General features: G+C 44.4%; 2 protein-coding genes and 1 pseudogene across 3 annotated transcripts in view; all 3 read left to right on the top strand.

The window, feature by feature from the left end:
- CAMK1D (calcium/calmodulin dependent protein kinase ID) overlaps positions 1 to 26499 on the top strand; it is a 344198-nt gene that overhangs the window by 29257 nt on the left and 288442 nt on the right. The gene's annotated exons all lie outside the window — the stretch shown is intronic.
- LOC135319391 (ubiquitin-associated protein 2-like) lies at positions 160 to 1964 on the top strand. Its single transcript, XM_064479353.1, is given in 1 exon segment — positions 160 to 1964. A coding segment is annotated over 1 exon segment (1194 nt). The 5' UTR covers positions 160 to 770.
- On the top strand, positions 2113 to 4969 carry LOC135319390 (ubiquitin-associated protein 2-like; annotated as a pseudogene).

Below are 26499 nucleotides of genomic sequence, written 5' to 3'. Positions count from 1 at the left end.
TTCTTTTGCCAGTTTTCCAGATGCCTTTGGAAATTCATGCTGACGGGTTTTTTTTTTTTTTTCTCATTCCATTTTGAGTACTGAATATTTTCCTGCCACTACTTAAACTGGCATGAATAAAATATTCCTTTTCAGGATGATGATTTTCAAAATTTTTTTTAAAGAAAAGCAAAACACCCCAGTTGGTGAAGTTGGACAAGCCTGTTAAAACGTCCTCATGCTGCCCATGGGTGAATTTGGGAAGAGGGGTTCTGCCCTTCTATAGGCTGCAGAGTGTCACGGTCAGTGCTTTCTGGTGATATATGAAGGAACCAGTAGAGAACAGACAAATGTGAGTGAATGGAATCGAATCATTCGAGACTCAGAAGATGAGTGCCCTTCCTCAGAACTGTCTGGGCATCTGTATTAACTTATGTGCTAGTTACTGTCCTTAACAATGATGTGGGTCTAAATGGGGAGCGAGTGTAAAATAACAAAAAATACTAGAGCCAAGTATAAAGTATTCCATCCACCTGTTCATTCATCCACTCAGGACATTTTTGTGCAGCTCTCACAACACGTCAGGCCTTGTGCTGGTCCTTTGAGAAAGACAGACATCCTGCACTCAGGGAACTCACCTCATCAGTGGGAAGAAAACTTATAAACCTAAATGACGGCCGCTGCTTTGTAAGAGGCGCATTGGCAGGTAACGAGCGGCGGCGGGTCCCGAGTCCAGCGAGAGCAGCAGTGATTTTCTATTTTGTGCAGACGTTATTTTGTGTATACCGTATATGATGACTTCGGTGAGCAGTGACTGTTCCAGAAGTGCTCGGGAAAAAACAGATTTCAGCAACACAGCTACAGCTGAACAGATGCGTCTCACTCAAGCGATGTTTGATGAAAATGATTCAGAGTTTGAAGCTAAGGTTAAACAGCTTATGGAAGTGACAGGAAAACAGGATGAATGCATAGTGGCCCTACATGACTATGATGGAGATATCAACAAAGCTATCAATATATTACTGGAAGGGAATTCAGACACAACTTCATGGGAGACTGTAGGAGGGAAGAAGAAGAATTTTGGAAAAGAGAGTTCGGAAAACAAAGAGAATAGAGAGAAAAGTGAGAGAGAAGTGAATCATGGGCATGGAAACAACAACTGGAAAGGAAGAGGTGGCAATTGTGGGAGAGAGTTTAGGGGCAAAGAGAATGGAATTGAGTGCAATCAAGGGGACAAGCCTTCAGACCGTGGAAAGCGAGCTCGTGGTAGAGGATTTGGACGTTGCAGAGGGAGAGGGGCAGGAAGATTCTCAACCCAAGGCATGGGGACATTTAATCCTGTGGACTATTCAGATTCTCCATCTATAGATGGGTGTGGGACAAAACCAGTAGTTTGGGAAGCTGCTCAGAATGGTGCAGATGAGGGAACTGGGGTCTGAAAGAATTCTGTGGATGAGTGGGTAACAGAAGACTGGACTGAAGGTCTTTCTGAAACAGAGGTCTTCACTTCCTCGTCTGTTCCAGCAGAGAATCACGTCACACCTGGGCAAAGTGTTGATCTGGTAGCCCTGCTCCAGAAACCTCCTAGTCAAGCCTCAGAAGTCAGCTCCGTTGAAACTTCCCAGCAGCAGGGTTTTGGCCAAGCCCTTATCTTCACGAATTCTCAGCACAACAAACAGATGGCACCAGGGACTGGCAGCTCCACCACTGTCAACTTCTGTTCTCCTCAGAGCCTGTCATCCATCCTTGGTTCAGGATTTGGAGAGCTTGCACCTTCAAAAATGGCAGACATCACCAGCTCCCAGATTTTGGGCCAGCTGAAAGCTCCAAGTTTGGGCCAGTTTACCACCACCCCAAGTTCACAACAGAATAGTACGAGTACCCCCACAACCACTTCTTCTTGGAACCTCAAGCCCTCAGCATCCCAGTCCTCAGTCCTTAGTCATTTTGACTTCAGATCTCAGCCCGAACCGTACCCTGTTTAGCCAGCTGAGCCAGTGGCATCAGCACCAGCCTCCGGCAGTCACTGTTCCTCCTGTGTCGGAGTCCTTTCCTTCCCAGGTGAAACTCTTAGTGTCAACACCCAGAGACAGTAGTACCTCCACTGCGAACAAACTTTTGCAGCTTCCAAGCATGACTATTGAAAACATTGCCGTGTCTGCTCACCAACCACAGCCTAAACACATCGAACTCCCTAAGCGGCAAATACCTCCAGCTTCTAAGATCCCAGCTTCTGCAGTGGAAATGCCTGGTTCAGCAGATGTCACAGGATTAAATGTTCAGTTTGGTGCCTTGGAAGTTGGATCAGAACCGTCTCTCTCTGAATTTGGATCAGCTGCAAGCAGTGAAAATAGTAGCCAGATTCGCATTAGCTTGTATTCGAAGTCTTCAAGTGATTCTTTGAATATCTCTCTCCCAAAGGCCAGTGCAGCACAGAGCCCCACCTGCACAACTTTAGTGCTCACCTCCTCCAGCCTGACCAGCTCATCTCTGAGCCCCACTGGCCCAGTAACAGCGTCTTCCTCCTATGACCAGAGTCCTGTGCACAGCAAGACCGCATACCAGAGCTCTGTGAGTCTGTCGGAGTCGGCTCCAGGAACTGTCCCTTATGAACATGGTAGTCGAAGTCAGCAGACAATAGACACTACTTCATCCGTTCCAGCTCCAAAGCAGACCCTCCCTCTGCCCTCCCATCTGTGGGCTCCCTGCCCAGCACCACCTCCTGCACTCCACTTCTGCCCACCACGTCCCAGCACACTGCCACTCTGCCTGCCTTGTCCCAGCCTGGTGACCTGTCTGGCAGCCCTCTCTCTCCGCTAAGCAGCTCCCTCTCCAGCCATCAGAGCAGCCTCCCATCTGCTCACGCAGCCCTCTCCACACATGCCAGTGTGGAGAGCGCCCTCCCCTCCAGTCCTCAGCCACCTTCTCCACACCAGCAACCTCTGCCTCGAGTGCCCCGTCCTCAGGGCTCAGCCTGCCGAGCAGCATGAGCGCAGTGCACAGCCTCCGCTGGGCGGTACCTCCGTGAGTGCCCCCAGCGGCAGTGCCGGGGCCACGCCATTGGTGACCTTAGGCAAAGCACCCCCTAACCTTCCCCAGGGGGTGCCTCCCCTGCTGCACAACCGGTACCTCGTAGGCCCCGCAGGACTGCTTCCCGCCCACCCGATCTATGGCCACGACGAGCTCCAGATGCCGCAATCACGGCTGCCAGTGGATTTACTGTGGGATTCCTTTTGCTACACCCGCAGCCCTTGCCAGTCGAGATGGGAGCCTCGCTTATAACACATATTCAGGTGATGTCATGAAGTTTGGCCCAGGTGACTCTGCATCCCCTGTGCCCCCCACCACACTGGCTCAGCCACAGCAGAGCCAGTCGCAGCCCCACCGCACAGCCAGCAGCCCTTTCTGAATCCTGTGCTGCCACCTAGCTACAGCTACACTGGCCTCCCCGACTACGCCGGCGTGCCCAGTGCCTTCCAGTACGTGGCCACCATGTTTGTCCCTCCAGCCTCAGCCAAGCAGCATGGTGTGGGCCTCAACACCTCCCCCACCCCATCCAGCAGGCTGGAGGTTATGGCCAGCACAGCTACGGCGCAGGTTATGACGACCTGACCCAGGGGACAGCAGCGGGAGACTACACCAAGGGTGGCTGTGGCGGATCATCGCAGGCACAGAACAAGTCTGCAGGTTCTGGGCCTGGCAAAGGAGTGTCCACATCTTCAAGCACCAGTGGTCTCCCTGATACGACTGGTTCTGTCTACAAGACTCAGGCTTTTGACAAGCAAGGATTTCATGCAGGGACCCCTCCACCATTCAGCTTGCCCTTGGCCTTGGGCTCCCCCGGGCCCCTGGCTCCTGGTGCAGCCCCTGGTTATGCGCCTCCACCATTCTTGTACGTCTGCCCGCCCACCAGCAGCCTCACTCACAGCTGTTACACCACCACCTGCCGCAGGATGCTCAGAGTGGCTCCGGTCAGCGCAGCCAGCCCAGCTCCCTGCAGCCCAAGTCGCAAGCCTCCAAACCTGCCTACGGCAGGTCAGCTCCCCTTTTAAAAAAAATTGAAGATGTTCTTTCATCTCAATGAGAGCATGTCTCCATGCAAAGGCTCCTCTATTTTGGTTGTTCTAAACCAGGTGGGCGACCGTTTCAGAGGTTTTGTCTTTTGCCCAACTCCACCTAATAAAATTCTGAGAGCAAAAAAAAAAAACCTAAATGACTACCATAAAATTTAGAGAAGTAATAAATTCCACAAGAGAAAGAAGGCAAAGAGAATTTAAACCCAGCATTTTTCTATATATTATCCCCCTTTATCCTCATCCCCGCAGGGAGATCGGTTCAGAGATGTTAATTCTCTGACACAGCGACATTGAGCTAGGAAGCCACAGGGCTGGGGTGCAAACTCCTGGTGGGGCACTCCTCTGCCTCCCCTATGCAGAGATGCAAGGTGTGTGAGTTCAGGCACGGAGACGTGAATTCCATCTGCAGGGGAGCCTTAGGGGACCAGTTAGAGGAGGAGGCAGACCTTGAGGCTTGCAGGGATGTCCATCTTTGGAGGCAGGAACCACGGGCAGGATGAACAGACCGGGGCCGAGCACCACATGGGCGATGGGAGGGTTGCCATCCAGGGTGGGACTCGGGTGTGAGGGATGTATGAAAGAGCCAGTAGGAAGTAAGGTTAGAAAGATCAGTAAGGGGTCAGATCATGATTCATTTTGAGTTCTAGGCTAAAATGTTTCTAATTTTAGCTGGTGATGCAAGCCATTGGAATATCCAGGATGTGGTGATACAAACTACTGGAATATAATAAATTGGGAGATCAAGATCTGCAAATATTAACTACTGTCTGTAAAGTAGATAAGCAACAGATTTCTTCTGTGTAGCACAGGGGACTATATTCAATACCTTGTAGTAACCTATAATGAAAAAGAAAAAGAAAATGAGTCTTTGAATGTGTATGTATACATATGAAACATTATGCTGTACACCAGAAATGGACACATTGTAATCTGACTGTGCGTCAATAAAAAAAAGAATGTAATATTCTAATGTTAGAATACTAGAAATCGACCTCAGGTCTGGGGTCGGGGACCCTGGAGCTGGGAGGTCCTGCAGGCTGGGAGCAGAGCTGGGAGGCTGGCACAGATGTCCCACCGAGGCAGGGCTGGAGGGGACAGCACAGGGAGAGAGCTGCTTCTTCACCTGGGATCTGGGACAAGCAGGGCTGGGTTCTGGTGCTGTCCCAAGGGACCTTCCCATTGCAGCCAGTGCCTCTCCAGTTTGACTCAGGTGTAATTTCTAGCTCCTTCCTGATGGTAGCTAGGATGATTCTCGGTTTTTATGTAAACACCTAGCGCATAATCACCTTTTGTTCTAAGTGCTTTACAGAAACTCATTCACTTTTAATGACTCCCCCGTGGAGTAGACTCTGATGATTATTCCCATTTTACAGATGAGGAAATGCAGGCCATGATCAGATCTTTACTTTAAGCCCGGCCCTCATTTTGGTGTTGACAGTACATTGGAGATTCACATTTTACTGTCTTCCCCTGTGTTCCGACTCTTTCTCTTCCTAAAAGGAAACAATTATTTATTGTGTCCATTATTTTACTCTGTTGGCTACTTGATCCACACGGTGGAGGCATCTAGAATGAGATTGGCCGTGGGGTTTTACATGACATTGAGTTAGAACTGCTGACCCAGGAGGATGGGAGGATATTGGAGTGGGAATGTCCAGACAGGTCATCTACGAACTCAGTTTTGGTCCAGCCTTTCCAATGCAGAGATGGGGAGGGATGTAGGGAGGTCAGGTGGTCTACAAGGGCCATCAAGGTAGGGCTGGGATGCAGGGCTTCTGACATCTAGTGCTGAGACGAATGTTCTACTATGTTAGGGGAAACTTCCTAAAGAGTAGTCTTCAGTAGCCCGCAGCCCAGGCTTCTTAAATGGGCATCCAGGGTGGACTGTCCAGGGTGGACTGTTGAGATGGGGGATGCTGGGCATGGCCCTGGGGCCTAAGTGGCCTGGCAGGGAGTAGCGGAGGGATCTTCTCTTCCTCTCACCGCTACTGTCCTCTCTTTACTCTCCTTTCATCTTCATCATCTTCCTTCTTTTGTTTTGAAATGAAGAACTTTGGGAATTGTTGCCAAAATTGTTATTTTCCTGATGAGTGCTATTGAGGGTTTTGTTTTTTTTTTTTCGATATGTTAGCACTGTGTCCACTGACAGTGTGTTCACATTCTGGTTGCTCTGGAATTTCCAGGAGGGTCTCCTCCTTCATCTCCTTTTTGCTGAAAAAAGCAGCCCTCCACTAGAGACACCGCCTTTCCTTCCAGGCCCCCACGGAGCAGGGGCTGTGCGGACAGTGTTTACTCTTGCTCTGGCTTCTTATCTCTGCTTCTGTTCTGGGCCTCAGCTGGGCAGATCCTTGACATGGCCTTAAACAAGCACTTAAAATCTTGCTTGAGTTCAGAGCCAGAGTCGGGTTCCTTGCCCCGTCGCCGTGCCGGGGCGGTGCCCTGTGCTCTCCTTCCGCAACTGTTGCTGGCTGGTTTCCGGAGTTCAAGGCCACATCGGCTGCCGTGGGCACTGCCCACAGGGCAGGCCGCCTGCCTGCCTTGCGCTTTTCCCCAGGCTCATGCTTTTAACTCAAGTGTCATCCCTGGGAATTGAATTATGGGCCCAGGAAGAAGCAGGTTTTCTGCGGCATCTCCACGTTTGGCTTGCAGCTGTGTTTGTGTGATCTTAAGACAATTTCTCTCTCATCTCAAACGTGGTCCGATGGCTGACCCAGCTCAGCTGTCGCTGCCGGTAATCTCGGTTTTAATTAATCTTTCAAAGAAACAGATTAAGCTGATTGCTTCACTAGCTGCGTTTTGGTGTGTGTACCTATCAGCTGCCTTCCAGAAGTGATTAAAAGAAGAAATTTTGTATGGGCTTTTATGCCCACTTAAGATTATTTTTGGATCTTGTCTCAATGGTTTATTTACATCTTGTGCCTGTTTTCAACAGAAAAACTGGAAATGAGGAGAGGGGCTGGCTTTGTCTCAGTCTGGGTGTTCTTAGCTTTGGGACATCTTTGCTCCTGTCTGCCTGGTTGGCCATCTCCTAAGGAGCCTTCCCAAGGCAGACAATCGGGTTGACATCACTGAAGTCACACCTTGTGTTGATTTCAGGGGATGCTTCTAGTCCTGTCCTCTCTTTAGCCCCAAGCTTCCACAAATAAAGCATCTATTCCTGACCTACCCAAGCCAAGGTGCATGACCACTGCACCCAAGGTCTAACTCCAGCCCTGGATTTCATAGACAGGGTTGCAAGTTTGTCTCCTGGTCTGTGGCCCTCTAGGCTGTCCTCCTGGAGGGCAGGTGTAGAGTTTCCACCATCTCTGGATCCCCAGGGCCCAGGATAGCGCCTGGCCCAGCCCAAGCTGTTCAGTGAGGGCTTTTTTGAATGAGTGCATCTCCTTTAAGTCTATGGAAAAGTTGACAAAGGATGCTAAGTATTGTTCAGAGTCAAGGTAGAAAAGATGTTGGCCTGCAGCTATGTTTTGTTTGGCCTGCACATTGTTTTAAAAAATTTCTGAACCAATATATTAAAAAAAAATCAATTGTACATGGAAAATCCAGATTTCCAGCTTCTCTTGCAAAATGTTAAGACCTGGAACTGAGGGGTAACCTACCCTCGGAGGGGGCTGTACTGTGCCTTTAACTCACCTAATGCCTAAAATCATTTGGTCAAAAAAAAAAAAAAAAAGAAAAAGAAAAGAGAAGAAAAGAAAAAACCTGCCTCCTCACATATTTTGAGTTGATAGCTAAGATTTTTCATTGTAATTTAAGAGTTGCAAAGGATGTTATTTCCAGCTTATTGTGAATAGTGACATCTCTAAATAAAACAATTCCATCATTCTTTTCAGTATAACCAGTGGAATCTAAATACCATAGAGACTGATTGATACACATCGTCATTCCTGTAAAAAGTGCTTAAATAGACTCCTCTTTAACCATTGGAATTGCTACCTCATTCTCTTTTTAATTTGAATTCATATTCTGTTCCCACAGAATGTTATCCTTGGGTGTTCTTGCACGAAATACGTCTCTCCCTGTCAATTAAATGTCCTGTGGCTATAAGGGCCTCTAAAAAGTCCTTGTATTTACGTTATTGGGATTGATTACTATTATATCTTTGAATGAAATATTAATGCATTACAGATTTCCATAAATATATTAAAAGGAGAAGGTAATGTTGACTTGGAAATGTATCTCCTAATGAAATACTGGGAGCTCTTTGTCGTCTTTTTTTTTTTTTTTTTTTTGCAATTGTTTTCTGTATATTACTTATTGCTGGAATAAGAAGGGTCAACATTAGTTCATTCGTGTTTTTGTGTTTTAATGGATGTCAGCACATAGAAATCGTGTATAACTAAATAGGTAAAGGGGACTTTACCTATTACCTGTTACAGTGGTCCTGCTTTTGGGGGGGAACTCTTTCTGAGTCAAATGCCAAGTTATTACCCCGTTGCATCCAAAGTTAGCTGCTGCAATTAGTTTCTTCCTATTCAGCAGGTAGAGAATTTGAATTGTATTGGAATCATTCGGCTGGGGGTTGAGGGGTGGGGTGCCGTTGAACCGTCCACATGCCCGAGACTCTGGTGTGAGGGATGGGGAGGTGTTCCCCAAGTACACCCAGGAGGAGGAAACATGAGGCTTGGTGCTGGACTGGGGCTCTTTCGGGGCTGAGTCACACCCGGGGAATCACACCGGGGCTGAGTTCTGTCGGGTCCTCCCAACCTGGTCCCGCTAACATTTTAAAGGTAACACAGATGGCACTCAGTCCTTGTCATCCCCAGATTCTGCATCTGCGAATTCACCCACTCACTCAGATGTATTTGTATCCCCCCAAAACAACACCTGCGACACCTCTGTGTTCCCTTGAGGCCATGAGCAGAGCAGGGAAAAATCTGAGTTGCCTGATGCACGTGTTCTCAGCACAGGTGAGACAGGGTGATGCTCTGCCTTCGGTCCAGCCCTCACTGTAACAGGTGACCCCTTTGTGGTCCTTTTAAGGCCATGTTTTTCACATTCTCGTGCATTTTGCTGGTGACATCTCTATTTAAAACAGTGCCCAAGTGCAGCGCTGCATGCTGCTTAGTGCTCCTGGGTGCAGGGAGGCTGGGATGTTCCTCACGGAGGAAATAACATCTGCTGGATAAGCTCCCTTCAGTGCTGTTGGCCCCGAGTTCACTGTCACCAAACCAGCAAATATATGAAATAAGATGTCTTATTTACGGTGATGCACTGATTGGTTGATGAAGGTACTGGGACCAAAGACTCGCAGGAACCCAATTCCTTGTTTCCCTTGGGAGCAGTGGCTCAGAATTTGCAAATTCAGTGTTCACGATGTTTTTATAGGACATAACTACTGTGACTCACAGAAATAGGCAGAATGTCATTTGCACGTGCATGTCACAACATTAGAAACAAGGAAAAATTTCTGAATAACGTCTAATTGGGCAGGTTTTTCACTCAGAATATGCAGTATTTTGTTTAATTAATTAATTTTTAATTAATTATATTGAAGTACAATCAGTTACAATGTGTCCATTTCTGGTGTACATCACAATGTTCCAGTCATGCATATACATACATATATTCATTTTCATCTCTCTTTCATTAAAGGTAATTACAAGATATTGAACATAGTTCCCTGTGCTATACAGAAGAAACTTAAAAAAAGTCTATTTTTATGTACAGTGGCTAACATTTGTAAATCTCAAACTCCCAAATTTATCCCTTCCCACCCTCTTTCCCTGGTAACCATAAGACTGTTTACTATGTCTGCGAGTCTGTTTCTGTTTTGTAGATGAGTTCGTAGTGTCCTTTTTTTTTCTTTTAGATTCTACATATAAGTGATATCATATGGTATTTTTCTTTCTCTTTCTGGCTTACTTCACTTGGAATGATGATCTCTAGGTCCATGCATGTTGCTGCAAATGGCATTATTTTATTTTTTCTTATGGCTGAGTAGTATGCCACTGTATAAATATACCACAGCTTCTTCATCCAGTCATCTGTCAATGGACAGTTAGGTTATTGTATTGTATTTGGCTGCTGTATTTGGCGCTGCTGTGAACATTGGGGTGCATGTATCTTTTCAAATTAGAGTTCCCTCTGGATATATACCCAGAAATGGGACTGCTGGATCTTACAGTAGGTCTGTTTCTTTTATTTTTACAAGATAAAGTGGTTCCCTAATAGGTGTGGCATGCATTGGTGAATCTTTAGAGTTCACCCAGAGAAAAGTGTTCTCATCATGGGAAATGCCTTTGCTTTTTTTTTTTTTTTAAATTGAAAGATAGTTGATTTACAGTGTTGTGTTAGGTTCTGGTGTACAGCATAACGATTCAGTTATACATATATATTCTTTTTCATGTTCTTTTTATAGGTTATTACAAGCTATTGAATACAGTTCCCCGGGCTATACAGTAGGACCTTGTTGTTTATCTATTCCGTATACAGTAGTTTGTATCTGCTAATCCCAAACTCCTAATTTATCCCCCCCGACTTCTCCCCTTTGATAACCATAAGTTTGTTTTCTGTGTCTGTGAGTCTGTTTCTGCTTTTATAAATAAGTTCATTTGTGTCATTTTTTTTAGATTCCTCATATAAGTGATGTCATGTGGTTTTGTCTGTCTGGCTTGCTTCGCTTGGTAGTATCACCTCGGGGTCCACCCTTGTTGCCTTGGAACTGTGACCCTCCTTCTTGCTGCGAGTCAGACAGCAGCTGAGTGAGGAGAACAGCGTGAGTTACTCTCTATCTGACTCAGGCTTCTGTTACCAGAAGCTAAATGACCTCAGAAAAGAAGCCTGGAGTTTAGAAGCTGCACCGCTCTCCTCATTTACACTTAGAACCATCACTTAGCCTCTGATTTCACACGGCTTCCACTGTTTTTTCTAAAAGCCACTAGTCCCGCAGCCTCTAATCCCCAATAAACTACTACATAAAAAATAGTCGTCATGGTCTTGAGAAATTTATATTCCGAGGAGGAGAGTGTATTTTAAGATGTGACTTGATCCTTCTGGAATCCCCATTTGAGGGCTTGCGTTGAGTGGACGGAGACTCACAGCTGGTACCCGGAGTGTCACGTGGGCATTCTGGAGTCTGTGCTCCTCACCTCATCCTCCTGTCCTCCTTTGGGGACACATCTGTAGTCCAAGAAACCCTTTCCTCTCCACACCTCTCCCCTTTGTAGAATGTTTTATAAGCTCAAATCAAATCTCAAGTGTGCCCCCTCATAAGTTATAAAGCCAGTGCTTTTCTTGTCCATCTACACTGTTTTTATTCACATTTATTTAATCAGTAGATATTGCTGAGCTCCCGCTTTGTGCCCAGGTGCTGGAGGTACAAAGACAGCGCCCAGCCCTGGGGTCAGGGAGCCCCCTTTCCACTGGGGGAAGGGATTCACATCCCACGCAGAGAGGCTGCTAGGGGAGGTTCCTGAGGTGAGCCTCGGAAGGGTAGGCTGTAGGTGCCTGGGAGTTTGCCTGGGAGCATCGGGAAGGCTTCACAGAGGAGGTGGGGCCACGTCTGAGGCTTGAGGGATGGGTAGGAGTTTAGCAGCTAACCAAGGGAGAGGGGGCTTCCAGACAGATGACCCTGCTCTTGTCCTAAGACCTGGAGAATGAAAGAGAATGGGGTCTGTTTGGGGGTTCAGGCAAGAATAGGGGAGCAGTGAGAGAGGAGGCTTGAAAGGGAGTTACAGGCCTCGGTTTCGGGGATTTTTTGTGCCACACTCAGCAGTTTGGAATTTATCCTCAAAGTGGGGGAATTGAAGGGGAAACGCAATCATCCTTTTTGTGTGTTTGAAAGACCACTTTGGAGCAAAAGTTGGGAAGTTGAAGACAGGTGTCAGAGAGACCAGGTATATCGCTCTTGGATTCATGGGTGGGTGTGGGAATGGGGGGAGAGGTAAGTGCCCTAACTGGAAGGGGGCTTGGGGAGATGGGGACAGACAGAAGATACACTAAGGCCGTCAGGTCTAATTCTTTGGGATCATTTTGGATTTTGGAGCCTCAGTCAAGGAGAGAAGAGCTAAGAGTTTTCATGCTTGGGCACTAGGGTAAAAGATAATGTCCTCTACTGAGGACATATAGGAGCAGGTTTGTGGGAGTAGAGTTGCATGGACCGTGAGACCCCAGGGTGGAGCGCCTCCATCACACAGGTGAATAGATTCATCATTTTGGTATAAATACAGCTCCAGAATTACATTCTGGAAGCAGGTTTTTTTTTTCTCTTGTTTGCATGTTTTTGCCTACATTATCTACTTAAGGAATTTTCTTTGATCTGTTTGTTAGCAGAGAAAGAACATGGAACAAAATGTGTGAAATTGCCTGGGAGGGAAGAAAAGTCTCTCCTGCTGTGGTCTGAACACCCACACGGGTGCATGAAACCAGATGCAGTGGAGGCTGTGGGCTGGTTTCTCCAAGTGACCTAGGACAAGCTGTCACCTCCTGACCATCCTGTGTTCACATCTGCTCGGTGGCATTGCACAGTGGCTCAGAGCACTGGTTCTGGTTTCAGGTGGACCTAGTTCATCCCTCCCTCGGGTGAGTCAAGTCCTAGCACAGTTCTTGACATAGTGAAAAAAAATGGTATCTTGAAATAACTATAAGAACAGATCTCACAGAATGACTGTAAATTCACAACTGAACATAAACCTGGGATTTAAGATGGATTTTCTAAGAGATTTAGTTTCCACTTATACAAGGATGCATAGAATTCCTGTAGAAGACCTTCCTACGAGTGCACTTGAAAATAAACTATTTGCAAAAATTCCACATACTTTAAAATCATAGTCTATTATTAATAACAATAAACTTATATAATGCATTGAACTTTTCGGTTTGTTCCCCCCTCCATCACAGGACTCACAGTAGGGCGACATTGTGGCCTTGACTTTATTGTGATGACACTGGGACCAGGGAGCTCCAGGGACGTCACTCAGATGATAGCACTAGGGCCGATTGAAACCTCTCTTGATGCTTTTGAGAGAAAAGCATCAAAGAGAAAAAACAAACAAAAATGAGCATCTAGTTTCTTGAGCTTTTGAAAGAGGAAGAAATTGAGGAAGAAACTGCTAATTGAGCAAATGCAGACGATTCCTTAATAGCTTCAGAGGATATGCACTTGCATTGAATTCTATTTGGATCTACGGCACCCCTTATAAATAAATATACCCTTAATAAGTTGAAAAGACATAAACAAGTGTAGGGAAGCTAAGAGAGATAGCTGATTGTTATTGTTAATTATGTAGCAGACAGGGCTGCACTATGGAGGGATTGATTCCTTTTGGTATGAAGACTTCCTGTGAAAGTTAGAACCATAGAATCGTAGAGCAGAAGGTATCAACTTCTTAAAGATCAACTTTTTTCATCACAGGGACCGAGGAAACTATATTTTGGAAGTGCTCATTCATTCCCCGTATGTTTTGTTAATATAGGACAGACCAAGCTCCCAGTGAGGGCTTCTCCTTCCTGTGCTGTCGCCATGGCCACTGCACGTTGAGTTGACTTAATCTCAGTCCAAAGCAAACATGTTTTAGCCTGTGCCATCACGTTGTGGGTACTGTGTGGTTTCTGCTGGGACTTCTGAAATACTGGAGATAGCCCTGGTGCCCCCATCGCTCCCTTTGGGGACATCCCCAGCCATCTCTGGTCCATCCACCTTATCTCACAGATTTCGTTAGTAGAAGTCACTTGCCTAGGGTCAGAAACATAGTGACTTTGGGAGGTTATACTTTGTATCCAGTGCAGATAGGGTGCTGAGAAAACTGACATTCTTTGTAGAAAATACAGTGATACATCTGTAATACACACCATTTTGTTCTCTTTTTGGAATCTTTTTTTAAATTAAAGTATAGTTGATTTACAATATTGTGTTTCTGGTGCACAGCATAGTGATTCAGTTATACATATATGTATTCTTTTTCATTATAGCCATTACAAGATATTGAATACAGTTCCCTGTGCTATACAGTAGTAGGTCCTTGTTTATCTATTTTATATATAGTAGTTGATACACACCATTTTTGTGTTCAGTTGAAAGGCAGGCAATGAACTGGCAACACAGCTCTGCTGTTTGCTTAGAATGTCTTATGTATTGGCTCAGATGCCCACCGTCCTAAGGAGCTATCTTAAAAAATTAGTCACAGCTTGTCAGATCGAACATAGAACAATTAAGACCTGTTAATTGTCTTGCTGTGTAAGTATGTACTGCATGCCCAACCTTCCAGAAAGAACTCATTCAAACATTAGCCAACAGGGCAGGCTGGTGTTTGTGAAAGAGGAGTTTGCTCAGCACACAAACGGGATCATGAGTGTGGTCATGTTGTTTAACCACTTAGCTTTAATATTTGCACATGTAATTAAATGTTTATTACAAGTAATTCTTACCAGGACCAACAAGACACCTGCTTAGCAATACTTGGCCAGTCCTTTAAAGTTGTTTATGAGTTTCAGAGCATTTAAAGTACATTTCTCTCTTTTTTCAAAATTGAAGTATGGTTAATTACAATGTTGTGTTAGTTTCAGGTGTCTAGCAAAGTGATTCAGTTGTGTGTGTGTGTATATATATATATATATATATATTTTTTTTATTTTTTTTCCTTTATGGATTATTACAAGTTTTCTGTGCTATACAGTAGGGCCTTATTGTTTACCTGTTTTATATATAATAGTGTGTCTCTGTTAATCCCAAACTCCTAATGTATCCCTCCCCTACTTTGCCCTTTGGTAGCCAGAAGTTTGTTTTCTATGTCTGTGAGTCTCTTTCTGTTTTGTAAATAAGTTCATTTGCATCATGTTTTTAGATTCCACATGTAAGTGATACCATATAGTATTTGTCTTTCTCTGCCTGACTTACTTCCTCTGTCTGACATACTTAGTATGATCATCTCTAGGTCCATCCATGATGCGGCAGGTGGCATTATTTTTATGATCAGTGGGGCAAGTGTGTGACTTGTGTGTACCAGTGCTGTTGCTTTGATGTGTTTGACGCAAGCCTGGCACACCGGAGCTGCTCGGTGCTTATTTGTCAAATGGATGAGGTGTGTGAATAAGTCAGTGACACCAGGATTGTGAGCTAACAAGTTGGGAAAGAATAACACATGGTGTTTCTCAGTGGGGCTCTGTGGGTTCTGTGGCCAAGATGACTCTTCCTTGCCAAGCCCTGCATCTCTGGACGTTTGGCACCCCTGATTTCCATCCCTAGTTATGGACCATGACTTTTCCTCAGACACCAAAAATCAATTCCAGATGCTAGAAAGTTAAACATAGAAAAGAAGTTAAAAAAAAAAAAAAAGAAAGAAGAAGATATAGATTAATATCTGACAAAATATTTAAAAATTAAGCTATGGGTTTCTTTGCAGAATCCTCTATTGCCTAGTGAGTCTTTCTCTCCGACTGTCTGTTTGATTTTCTCAGGGGCTATTCAGAGGAACCATGCTGCTTGTAATCAGTTTTCTCTGCCTCTTTACAGAGATTGAGGCCAGCCAAAGGGGCTTGTGGCCACTTCACTTCTCCAAACCCCAGCACCCCTCCTTTCTTTCTAAGTTCGACTTCTGCGGGGGCCTCGCTGCCGTAGCTTGCTGCTCCCTCACCCAGCCCCTCACCTCTCTAGCATTTTCCATTTTATCTTCTCCTCTGTCTTTTTCCAAGCTGCCTCTAAACCTTCTCAGATGCTCCCACGTTTGAAAATAAATCTTTAACATCCATGTTCCCGCACCACCATTTACTAGCACATCTTGGTCCTTATGTTCATGGCTCAACCTCTCAGTGAATTCTCCTTGGCCAGGCGGACAGAGCGTGGGTCCTGCCGCCCAGGGTGGAATCCAGCCTCTTTGACCTCCCTGAGCCTGATGAATAAAATAGGGGTAAAGAAGGCTACCGTGCAGGCAGAGGTCCCCATGAGGGACAGATGTAAAGTGCAGGCAGGGTCCTGTCGTGCCCCAGCTTGGAATCCTTCAGAAGCCTTCCACTGGTCGTGGGAGAGAACCCGGCATTCCCGCCTCCAGCTTCAAATGTTAGTCCCTCTGAGCTGTTTATGCTACCCAGCCCCCTCCCGCCCCCTCTCCCAGTGCCATCTGCTTTGCTGTTTCCCGCCTGGGTCTTTTCTGTCTGGCTCTCTGCTTTCCAGCTTCCTCCTTCCACCCCACTGGTTGACTCCTGCTCATGCTTTTTCAGTAGCCCCTTCTTCTGGAAGGTTCCCCACACTCTCACTGTACCTGCACATCGTACTACAGTTGCTGTGGCCATGCCAGGCTCCACACTAGACTGTGAATGTCCTGAAGGCAGGGAGGAGGTGGCTTCCTGGCCGTGTGGACGGGCCAGCCAAGGGCTGACTGGTTGATTGAATAGCCAACCTGGGAGATGGTGGATCCAGTCCCACCAGTTCCAGCTGCAATAGAAGTTGACAAACATCATGCAACTAGGTGATGTTCTTGAGCGTTTTACAGCAGTTCCTGGTCGAAGTGCTTTTTCCCCAAACAGATCTTCTGGGGAAAATTAATTTGTCTGCCATATGTATATTTTTTGTATGCCTGCCATATTGCTAGTAAATATTTCTTGATTGACTTTATTAACAATTTCCAACACAAGGATGGTGGTCACAAGTCAGAAACTCCATTTCCTGATGTGATTGTGTGTAAATATGTACGTTTTCTTGACTGTGTGTATTTCTATGTCTTTCATAAGTGAGGTCATCCAGTTGGTAAACATGTCTGGGAAAGATGATGGGGGAGGCAGGGTCGGAATGGCAAGAACTTGGAGCAGTTAGCCCTATCCTCCTGCCCCAAAAGTATTTAAAGAAAAAGCCTTTTTCTTTTAAGGTTTAATATTGTTCTGATTTACAATCTGCTCGAAACCGACTTGTATCTGTCTCCTTGTGATAAATGTGTCTCGGAAGGATGAAGAAACACATAGGGAGAAAAAAAATACTTCTCTGGAAGGCTGCTCCCCAGAGAAAGTGAATTGATAAATCTTTTTGTTGCTGGTTTCACAAATCAGAGGAGGACACATGCAGTGTGATAAGGCAGTGGGGCTAATACATAATATGTTTGACAATGGTTATTCGTTCTCTCTTAGCTGAAATCACACACATTTTAATAGGTGGCCAGAAGCAAGGCAGTTCTAGACCTTAGGGACAGCCTGGGGTCTAGCATTTGCTGAGCTTCAGTTTTATGCTGGAAGCTAGTATTTCCCCTGCTCTCTTTTATTTATTATTTTTAACCTATCTCTGCAGATCTACTTCATGCTTTTGCTCTTCTTGGGTTTGTACCAGTTGCCCAAGGTGGCGGAGCATCGTGCTTTGCTGCAGTGGCCGCTGCGTGTCTGTGACCTTTCTAGAATGCTCAGAGATCCCATCTCACGTTGCAGGACCGGCACAGACATCCAGTGTGTCTGTTCATTTACTAAGCTTTGAGCCCAGCTTGCGGGCTCCCCCTACATGACCTCGCTAAACGTTGACTCCTGGAGGATTTACGTGGGCCTGTCTGGGTGCTGAGTAACCATCTCCGGGGTGGGGCGACCTCAGCCAGCCCTCTGCATCTTGTTTTCTTATCCCATGAGCATCACGGAGCCCTGGCCAGGTTTTGGGCGGATGCGTGTGGGGAGGATGCCAGGAACCTGAGCTCACAAAGTTTCTGGCTTCAGTTAAAACAGAATTTCAAGTCGACCTCAGTGCCTTGAGCTGCATTCAACAGTGTGAATTCATGTTGGGATCCCCATTTTGTGTCATCTTGCAGAAGTAGAGCTTGGGGCCCTGGTGGCTCTGGATGAGATGACCACTGTCTGCTTCCTCCCCCAGCCAGCTTCACATATCCGCCCTGCCTCGTGGTAGCCACTCAGGGAAGAAAAATGCAGGGATGTCTATTAAAAATAAAACCAAGTGTTGGGTGTAGCAGTTGCTGGCGTTGAATGTAACAGAAGTGGGTCGGGATGAAGATGAAGTGGGGGTGTGTGGCACTGAATTTTCCAGCCTCTTTTTTTTCTTTGGGTGAATCACATGCTCATCTGTGTTGAGTCCGCCCGGGCCCTTTCTTTTCCTGGAAAGCAGTCATGAACGTCTCCCTACTGTCCTTTCCTAGTAGACTCATGTCGGTCCTCGGCCACCCTGGCTTGTGTCCCTAGGGTGGGTCTGGGACCTGAGAAAGAGGGGCTCAACCATTCCCTTGAGAGCTGCTCCTTAGATAGAAGACAGGCCCCTTCCCTTCTCTGGGGGCCTTGCTGTCTGGAGGTTCCAGCGTGATGCCTGCATCTCTTGGCAGGTGGGGAGGTTTACTTAAGGGTTAGGGAAAAAGGGCACATCTGTGCCTTTGACCAAGGTGAGGGCTGGCCTGGCTGAGGTGCAAGGGAATCCAGGGACATCCCAGGAAGCACACGATGGTCCTCAGGGATCCTCAGGGCAGGCCAGGCAGGACAGAGGCAGGTCAGTAGGTCCAAGGCTCTCAATGGGAACTCCTGTCCCATCTGTGCAGGGAGGTTCCAAGGCTGCTCAGGGAAGCCTTCCTTGGAAGCTCCCAGAACCTCTGCAGTGTCCTGTGTGTCCCTGCCCATCATCTCAACACCGTCAACCCACTTGGGCAATTACAAACTTGGGGATTGTACTGTGGGGAGGAATCTTATTGTGCCTAATTCCAGGGGACAGAATGAAGGATTGTTATTTTAAAAGCAAAAAAATGTAAGTAGGGATCAATTAGGAGTTTGGGATTAACAGATATACACTACTGTATATAAAACAAATAAATAACAAAGTCTTACTGTAGAGCACAGGGAATTATATTTAATTTCTTGTAATAACCTATAATGGGAAAGAATCTGAAAAAGAATATATATATCTGAATCACTTTGCTGTACACCTGAAACTAACACAACATTGTAAACCAAATAATAAAATAATTTAAGCGCAAATACTAACGTGCCCTCACTAAGCCAAACAGGTGATAGGTTCCATTACTACACTTATACGTCACAGGGTTGCTGTGTCGATCAGAATAAAAATGACATCATGAGATTGAAAGCTGCCCTAACATATGACATAGCGTGAGTGTTGTATGAGGGTAGTGATGGTGAGGACGGTGGTGATGACGGTGGGTCCCAGGGCAGAAGGATGTGGAACTGTGCCTTAAAGGAGAAGTTTCTAGTCATTTGCTGGTGTTTATGGATCTCGAATCCCTGGATATGGGATAATTCTGATTTCAAATATTCTGTTCCATTGTCATACCATGTATTTCAGGCTAAAATTGTACCACTGTTTGTTTGGAAAAATAGGCTGTTTTCACTGAGTTTGGTGACGAGGAACCTGGCTGGCCAGCCTTGAATTGGGCTCCTATAGCTCCCTTTCCTGGTTTGGAAGGCTTGTTAAAAAACACGTTCTAGACTTAAGACCCAGATTTGCTTGGGATCTGAGAATTTGTCTTTCTTTTCAAAATTTATTTAATTTATTTGTTATTGTATTATTTAATTATTTTACTTGGGGGGTAGGCAATTAGGTTTATTTATTTTAGAGGACGTACTGGGGATTGAGCCCAGGATCCTTGTGCATGCTAAGCGTACACTACCATTTGAGCTAGACCCTCCCCCCAAGAATTTGCCTTTTTGACAAGTCCCCCAGGGATGCAGATGCTGCAGGTCCAAGGCCCACACTTTGAGAAGCACTGCTCTGTACCATCTGGACCAATTTTTCCTGGCACTGGTTCAAAACACAATGTACTGGGGTTTCTAGAAATCCAGATATGTTAAGCGGAAAAGATTATCCTTTTTCTCCTTGAAATGTTATCTTTCCTGTTTTCTCATGGTGAATATCCTGTCTTTTGTGAAATGATGGTAACAAATGGCAACAACATTGGTAGTTTGGATGTCCCGACCTTTCTTGACAAATTAAGAGTTGGCAACTCTACTCCAGTTCTTTGATTTGGGGGAGAATTCTGCTTCTTTCTGAAACTCAGAAGTCTGACAACGATCATCTAATACATGTATGTGTAGTTTGGTTCCTTCATTTAAAAATTTTCTCATTTTAGAAGGGAGGTGGAGGGAATGGAGGTGGTGAAATAAGAAGCTTGCGTTTGCTACTTTGGCAAAGTCATTGCTGTTTTATTTTCTGATGATAATTGTGGTAAACATTTTCTTGTTGTTAGGTTTTTGGTTTTTTTTTTGCAGAAACTGTCTCTCAGCATGCTCACTGTACAAAGAAGACAGGTCTGTGTACAATCACATACATTGGCTATAATGTGTTTTATCTTTGAAATCGTCTTTTTTCTCTGTGGTTTCAGAAATAGCTGGGGAAGGCGGTCAGCCACGATGAGGATCTGGCTAGAGTTGTTGATCTGACCTTTTGTCTGTTCTGCCTCATTATCTTCTATTCAGTGGGAGCTGTTACGTTTTGTACAAACAACTTGATTTGGGGAACTTTTTACAGATTTCTCAAATCTCACTAATCGAATAAATCTAACACATCCACTTGCAGGCTTCTTTCTGGAATTGTTCTGATAAGCTTTCCTCTTTGTTCTGGAATATTTTAGGCCGAGTGATGGAAAAACTTGCATTACACTTTCCCATAAATTTGAATTTGGAGAGTTTCCTTGAAAAATGCTCTTAGTCACAGTGTCCAGCTTTTTGCCTTGATTTGCTGGGTGATTGATTAGCTTATTTCCCCGTTTGGCTTTGCCTGGGTAGACGTCTTCTTAGTTGAGGTTTTTCTGGTCCTGCTTGATGGCCAGATTCTGTTCAGATCCAGGAAGTAAATAATGGAGAGTCAGTTTCTTTTCTGTGCTCAAAAGTTTCCATTAACATTCATTTTGAATTTCTACTGAAAAAAGATCTCTAGTTAACCCTCAGATTGTCCCTTGTAATTATCTTGTTTCTGTTTGATGGTGTTACCATCCCACGTTTATAGGCCCCTCTTAACTCCCCCCCCTCATTTCTGGTCTCATTAGTATAATCAGGACAGCCTTTCTTAGCTTCTTAACTTTTTTTGAAAGTTGGTGTTGCAAGCGTCCCAAGATTTTCTAGTCCATTAATGTCACTTCAAATGTGTGTGACTTTCCCTGTCAAAAATAAAGTTACTCGCTCACCTAACCATTTATTTCAGTATCTTTGAGTGCATGATAGTGGTATTTATTTAGTCTGTAAGTATTTATATGTTCTAAAAATTATTTCTTCCAAGCATTCTATGTCCATGACTCTTTTTCAAGGTCTTGCTTCTGCATATTTTGCTCCATTATTCTAAACTCAGTGCTAAGGAATCACTTCCCTGTTGCTGCAAATGGCATTAGTCTATTATTTTTCATGGCTGAGTAGTATTCCATTGTATAAATATACCACAACTTCTTTATCCAGTTGCACAGGAAACTGTATTCAATATCTTGTAGTAACTTATGTTGGAAAACAATATGAAAATGAATATATGTATTATGTTCATGTATGACTGAAGCATTGTGCTGTATACCAGAAATTGACACAACATTGTAAACTGGCTATACTTCAATAAAAATATATCTACCAAAAAAGAAAAAAAAAAAGAGAGAGAGAGAGAAATCACTTCCCTATTTGAAGCAGATTGAAATCATGGTTATTTTTTCTTCTTTAAAATAGCCAGTTGACTGTGGGGGCAAAAGTGTTAGTATGTGACTGTGGCTGTTCTTGTGCTAAGACTTGTACAAGACAGCAGAAAACAGACAGCATTTCAGTTCATCTAAAAAATATTATCTATACTGGTTTCTGATTGACTACATAGTTTTTGCCTTAGGAAATGTAGGGCCGTCCCTTTTTTAAAAATCTGTGTTAAATATATTAATCGAGAGGTCTCTGCAAATGTCATTTAAAATGGAAACAGTGTGGATTTAACTTTTTCTGTAATTAGGCATGTAATGCCATTTGCATTTGCTGAGATTTGGGGTTATTAATAGAATAGGCAAATCAGCATTTTCTCGGGTGTGTGTAAGACTTGCTTGTTTTTCCTGTCTTGATTGCTGGTTGCACATAAAATTCAGAGAGGGAAAAACTGTGTCGCACATGGAGGAAGGGTGGGTATAGAGTGACTCAGGACTCCCGGAGTCCTGTTTTCTGCTTCTGATGCAGCCCCTCTGGCTGGAGGCCTTCATCTCCAGACTGTCGGGGCAGACGGGATAAAGCTAACTCAGTACCCTGGGAGTCTGGGGGGTGTAATCCCGCGGGTTGCATATGGTGGTCTGACTGGGAAAAGGCTTTGTCTGCATACTGGGGTGGTCATAAGGTAGGAACTTCAGTGGGCATCGGAGGAGAGGTCCTGACCAGTACTTGGCAGTGGACAGAGCTAGAAACCATTAGCCATCGTCCGAGTCACATTTTTTCCAGGCTGAGAGAAATTCTCTTTGCCTGTGGCTTCTGCTGCTCGAAGTCCTGTTCTTTCTGGTCCCTTCTTTCCTGACTGATTCAGTCCACCCAGCTCTGGCACTCCAAGCATCCCTGGATCTTCTGCCTAACATGAGCCTCATTGTGGTTGTGTCCAAGCGGTCTGCTGGTGGACTCCCTAAAAACCTCCCAGGGATGGAGGTGCCATTGACCGTGGAAGCCCATGGACTTTGTTGTTAACCTAACATTGTTGAAACTCCAGAGGTGACTGTTAGGGGCTGCGTCCCGGTTGAGTTGTGGGACTCTGGAAGCCTCTGTTTCTCCATCTGTGAAATGGGCACAGTAACAGTACTTGTCTCCTAAGGCAGTCCATGGAAAAAACTGAGCTCAGTGCTGACACAGAATAAGTTTTCAAGTAAAAGTAGTGGCTTTTATTGTAGCCTAAACACAGGGTGATGGAATTCAACTTTCTGAGTTTTCTTCATATGTGTGTGTGAGTGTGTTTGTGTGAGAGAGAGCTTGCAAATAGCACAGCCACTCCATGGACGGTGGGAGATGTTTGCACAGGGTTTCAGTGTTGTGCCTTTGAAAAGAGCCAGGAATTTGGGGGGAGCCACTGTGCCAGAGCAAATAGGCTCCTGAGAAGGAAAACAGAGGAGAGATCCCTTGCAGACCAGGAGGTGGCACAAGGTTGTTTAGGGTGGCGTTCAGCCAGGGGATTGCACAGGGGGTGGCCCTGGGGCCCGGGCTGGGGTGGAGGTGGGGGCCGGGAACCAGGGTTAAGCCTCAGTGAACTGAAGAGCCTCCTGGTTCCTTTAGAAATGGGGTCTGGGCAGCCCCCTGCTGGCCACCCCTGATGAGGGGGGAGCTCGGCGCCCTGGGATGTAGTGGCCCCATTCTAACATTGAAATCAATCAGACATGGGGTGTATTTTCTTTCAGAGAAAATTTTGTCCTGCCATCTGGGTGTTCTGCACTGACTGACACAGGGCAGGTTGTGCAGGGATGAATAAGCAGCTCCTGGGGGTCAGAGCAGAGTCAGTTGCTTGGTTTCCAAAGCCATGTTTGGACCCGTCCTTGCCTCAGGACCTCTCATTCTTAGGTCAGTTGAGGCAGGTGACCTGTCAGCCAAAGAGGCGTGTGGTTATCATTTCTGACGCCCTGCAGAGGAGAAGCGTTTGGCCAGCTATTGACAGGCTGGAGATACAGGTGGACCTCCTTTATTGCTAGAGGCGGGCTTGCTTCATGCCGGACTCAACGTAATCATCGTTCTCATGGGCAAGATTGCATTGATCTAAGTTGGGAGCACACTTACCATCTAACTTTACACTTGAGTTTTTTCTTCCAACATCCACATTATCCCTAGAATAATTTACCATGAATTATATAGCTGTTTGCAAACATGCTTTTTAATGGCATTTTAATATCTCATTGTCTGGATGAGCCTTAATGTATTTATCCACTCTCTTGTTCTTCAACATTTGGCTTATTTCCATTTTTTTTTTTTTTTACTGTTGTAAAGAATATATGCAGAGAACATCCTTGTGCATAAATCTCTCTTGACAATCCTGATTATTTTCTTTTTTTCCCTCCTGGTTTTAATTTTTTTCAGCTTTATTGAGATGTAATTGACAGACAAAGGTGTGAGATCGTGGAAGTGTACATGTGTACATTGTGGTGATTTAATCTATGTATGTATTTGTGAAAGGATTCCTCCCATCTAGTTAATTAGTATACCCATCACTTCACATTGTTATCTTTTGTGTGTGTGTGTGTGTGCACAAGAACGTGGAAGTGTTACTCTCTCAGCAAATTTCAGTTATACACTACAGTGTTATCACCTGTCGTCACTAGGTTTTACATTAGATCCTCTGGACTTATTCATTTTATAGCTCAAAGTTTGTACCCTTTTAAACAACCTTTCCCTTTCCCCAGCCCCTGGCAACCACTTTTCTACTCTCTGTTTCTATGAGCCTTTTTTTTTTTAAGACTCTACAAATAAGAGACACCATGCAGTATCTAACTTATTTATAATAATGCCCTCAAGGTCCACTTATGCCATCACAAATGCAGAATTTCCTTCTTTCTCGTGGCTGAATAGTATTCCATCATATATGTTCCACATCTTTATCCATTCTTTTGTTGACTGATGCTTAGGTTGTGTCCATATCTTGGCTATTGTGAAAAATGCTTCAGTAAACATGGGTCTGGTGATAGATTCTGAGATGAGGAATTAAGTTCAAAGATACATTTTTGTTTTAAGGACTTACATGGTACCATAATGGCTCTCAGAAAGTTTTGTTTTTTTTTTTAACTGATTTCCACTCCTATATTGTCCATCTTATCACATCCCTGCCGGTGATTATCATCCAAAAATTGTTTTTCGGCTAATTTGAAAGTCCAAAACAAAGCTTTTATTTAAAAGCTAGTCAAGGTATTATAAGAAAACCCTGGATGTTTGGTTGAGTAAAGATCCCAGTTACTGGGTTTATCCAAGAGTTTCTGACCCCCACCTTTGTAGAAGATGGAGAGCCATGGTCCCCCTCTGCTGGAAGCTGTCCACAGCCTTCCTTTAGATGAAAGATGTCAACCAAGGCTGGGCTGCGGTGAGGGCATCGCTCGTAGGAAACTTTAGAACAGCTGCCTGCTGCTTTTCTCCTTGACTTTCCTGAGTGAATGAACTTCTCTGTCTATTTTTGACCTAAAATTTAAAAAGATCCCTGAGAGGTCATCCATGTCCAACCTCATCTCAAATAAATGGAAATCCATCCTGCTTTTTCAAACCCCAGGGACAGGAGATTTCATAAGCATTGATTATTTTACCATGTATTTTCTTCAAAACTTGGCAGATACGATCTCATCAGTATTTACTGCCCCCCATCTTTTCAATTTTCTTTTAGTAAGTAGGGGGCAGAATTGAGAAAATGAACCCCCAGGAGGTAAGGTTGTTAGCCTGTGGCCATTTCCTGGAGGCTCAGAGAATGGAAGGGGGTTTTCCTGACACCCACTGGTTCTGGTGGTGGCATTTTCTAAGGTACTGTGAAAAAATAGGAAAATACACTAGTTAACCAGAGCCAAGTCCTGTTTCCTGACTTTTCCACAGCTTTTATTAACAAAACGCAGGGCACACATTAGAAATGAGTCAGACCCCTGGTTTTCCTAGGGCATAAAGCACTGGGAACAAATATCTAGTCCCCACTGGGCCTCAGTAGATTCTGAATGAAGCCAGAAAGTGATTTAGCCTTAGATCCAAAGAGAAAACACACGCACACAGACACCAAGAAGCAAAAAGAGTTCTGGCTATTCCTAGGTTGCAGAAAATAGTAGCATTGGAAAAACTGTTTTTTAGCTTCTTAGGGTTTTATCTTATATATTGAATTTTTTAAGTATAAGGTTTTATATATGTATAAAACTGAACCACTTTGCTGTACACTTGAAACTAACACAACATGGTAAATCAGCTATACTTCAATTAAAAAAAAAAAAAGAACAGGTTTAAGTCAGAACAGATAACCAGTTTAGAGTTTCAAATAAAATTTCTTTCCTGCCGCCATGGGTATATCCAAATTGGGAGCAGTTAAAGAGTGGGGAAGAAATAAAGTGTAATTCACCATTTATATCTAAGAGGCTTTTGAAGTTGGATATATGTATAGGTAAATAAATATGAATATGTGTGTCTTTAATTATATGTATATATATAATTTCCAACTATATATAATATATAGTTTAGTTGGAAATACCTGGAATATATAAAGTTGGGAAAGACATGTGACAACATTCAGCTTATCAACCAATAGTTGATAAGTTCTAAAAATATCCCTAAGTCAAAGAAAAGGACTCGCCTCCATGCTGAAATGAAAGGATATAATTTATACATACAAAAAAGACAATAAGCCATACCACGAATCAAAAAATTCTTTTAATGTTCCCACTTTTATTCATCTGCTTTTAGTTAAATATCAGAAATGCTTTCCCTGAAATGTCAATATTCAAAATAAACAAAGAGATTTTATTAGCTTATTAAAAAAAGATTTTCTTTTGTACTTAAGTGACGACCACCATAGCTGTTTTATCTGGAGCATGACTCTGGACGGATCCTACTTTCTTACTGACTTGAATAAACTAACTAAATTAACTGAGTTTAA

Source organism: Camelus dromedarius, chromosome 26 (assembly GCF_036321535.1).
Source record: "Camelus dromedarius isolate mCamDro1 chromosome 26, mCamDro1.pat, whole genome shotgun sequence".
Classification (NCBI taxonomy): Eukaryota; Metazoa; Chordata; class Mammalia; order Artiodactyla; family Camelidae; genus Camelus; species Camelus dromedarius.
Note: the sequence above shows the minus strand (reverse complement) of the source record. Positions and strands in the feature narration are given on the sequence as shown.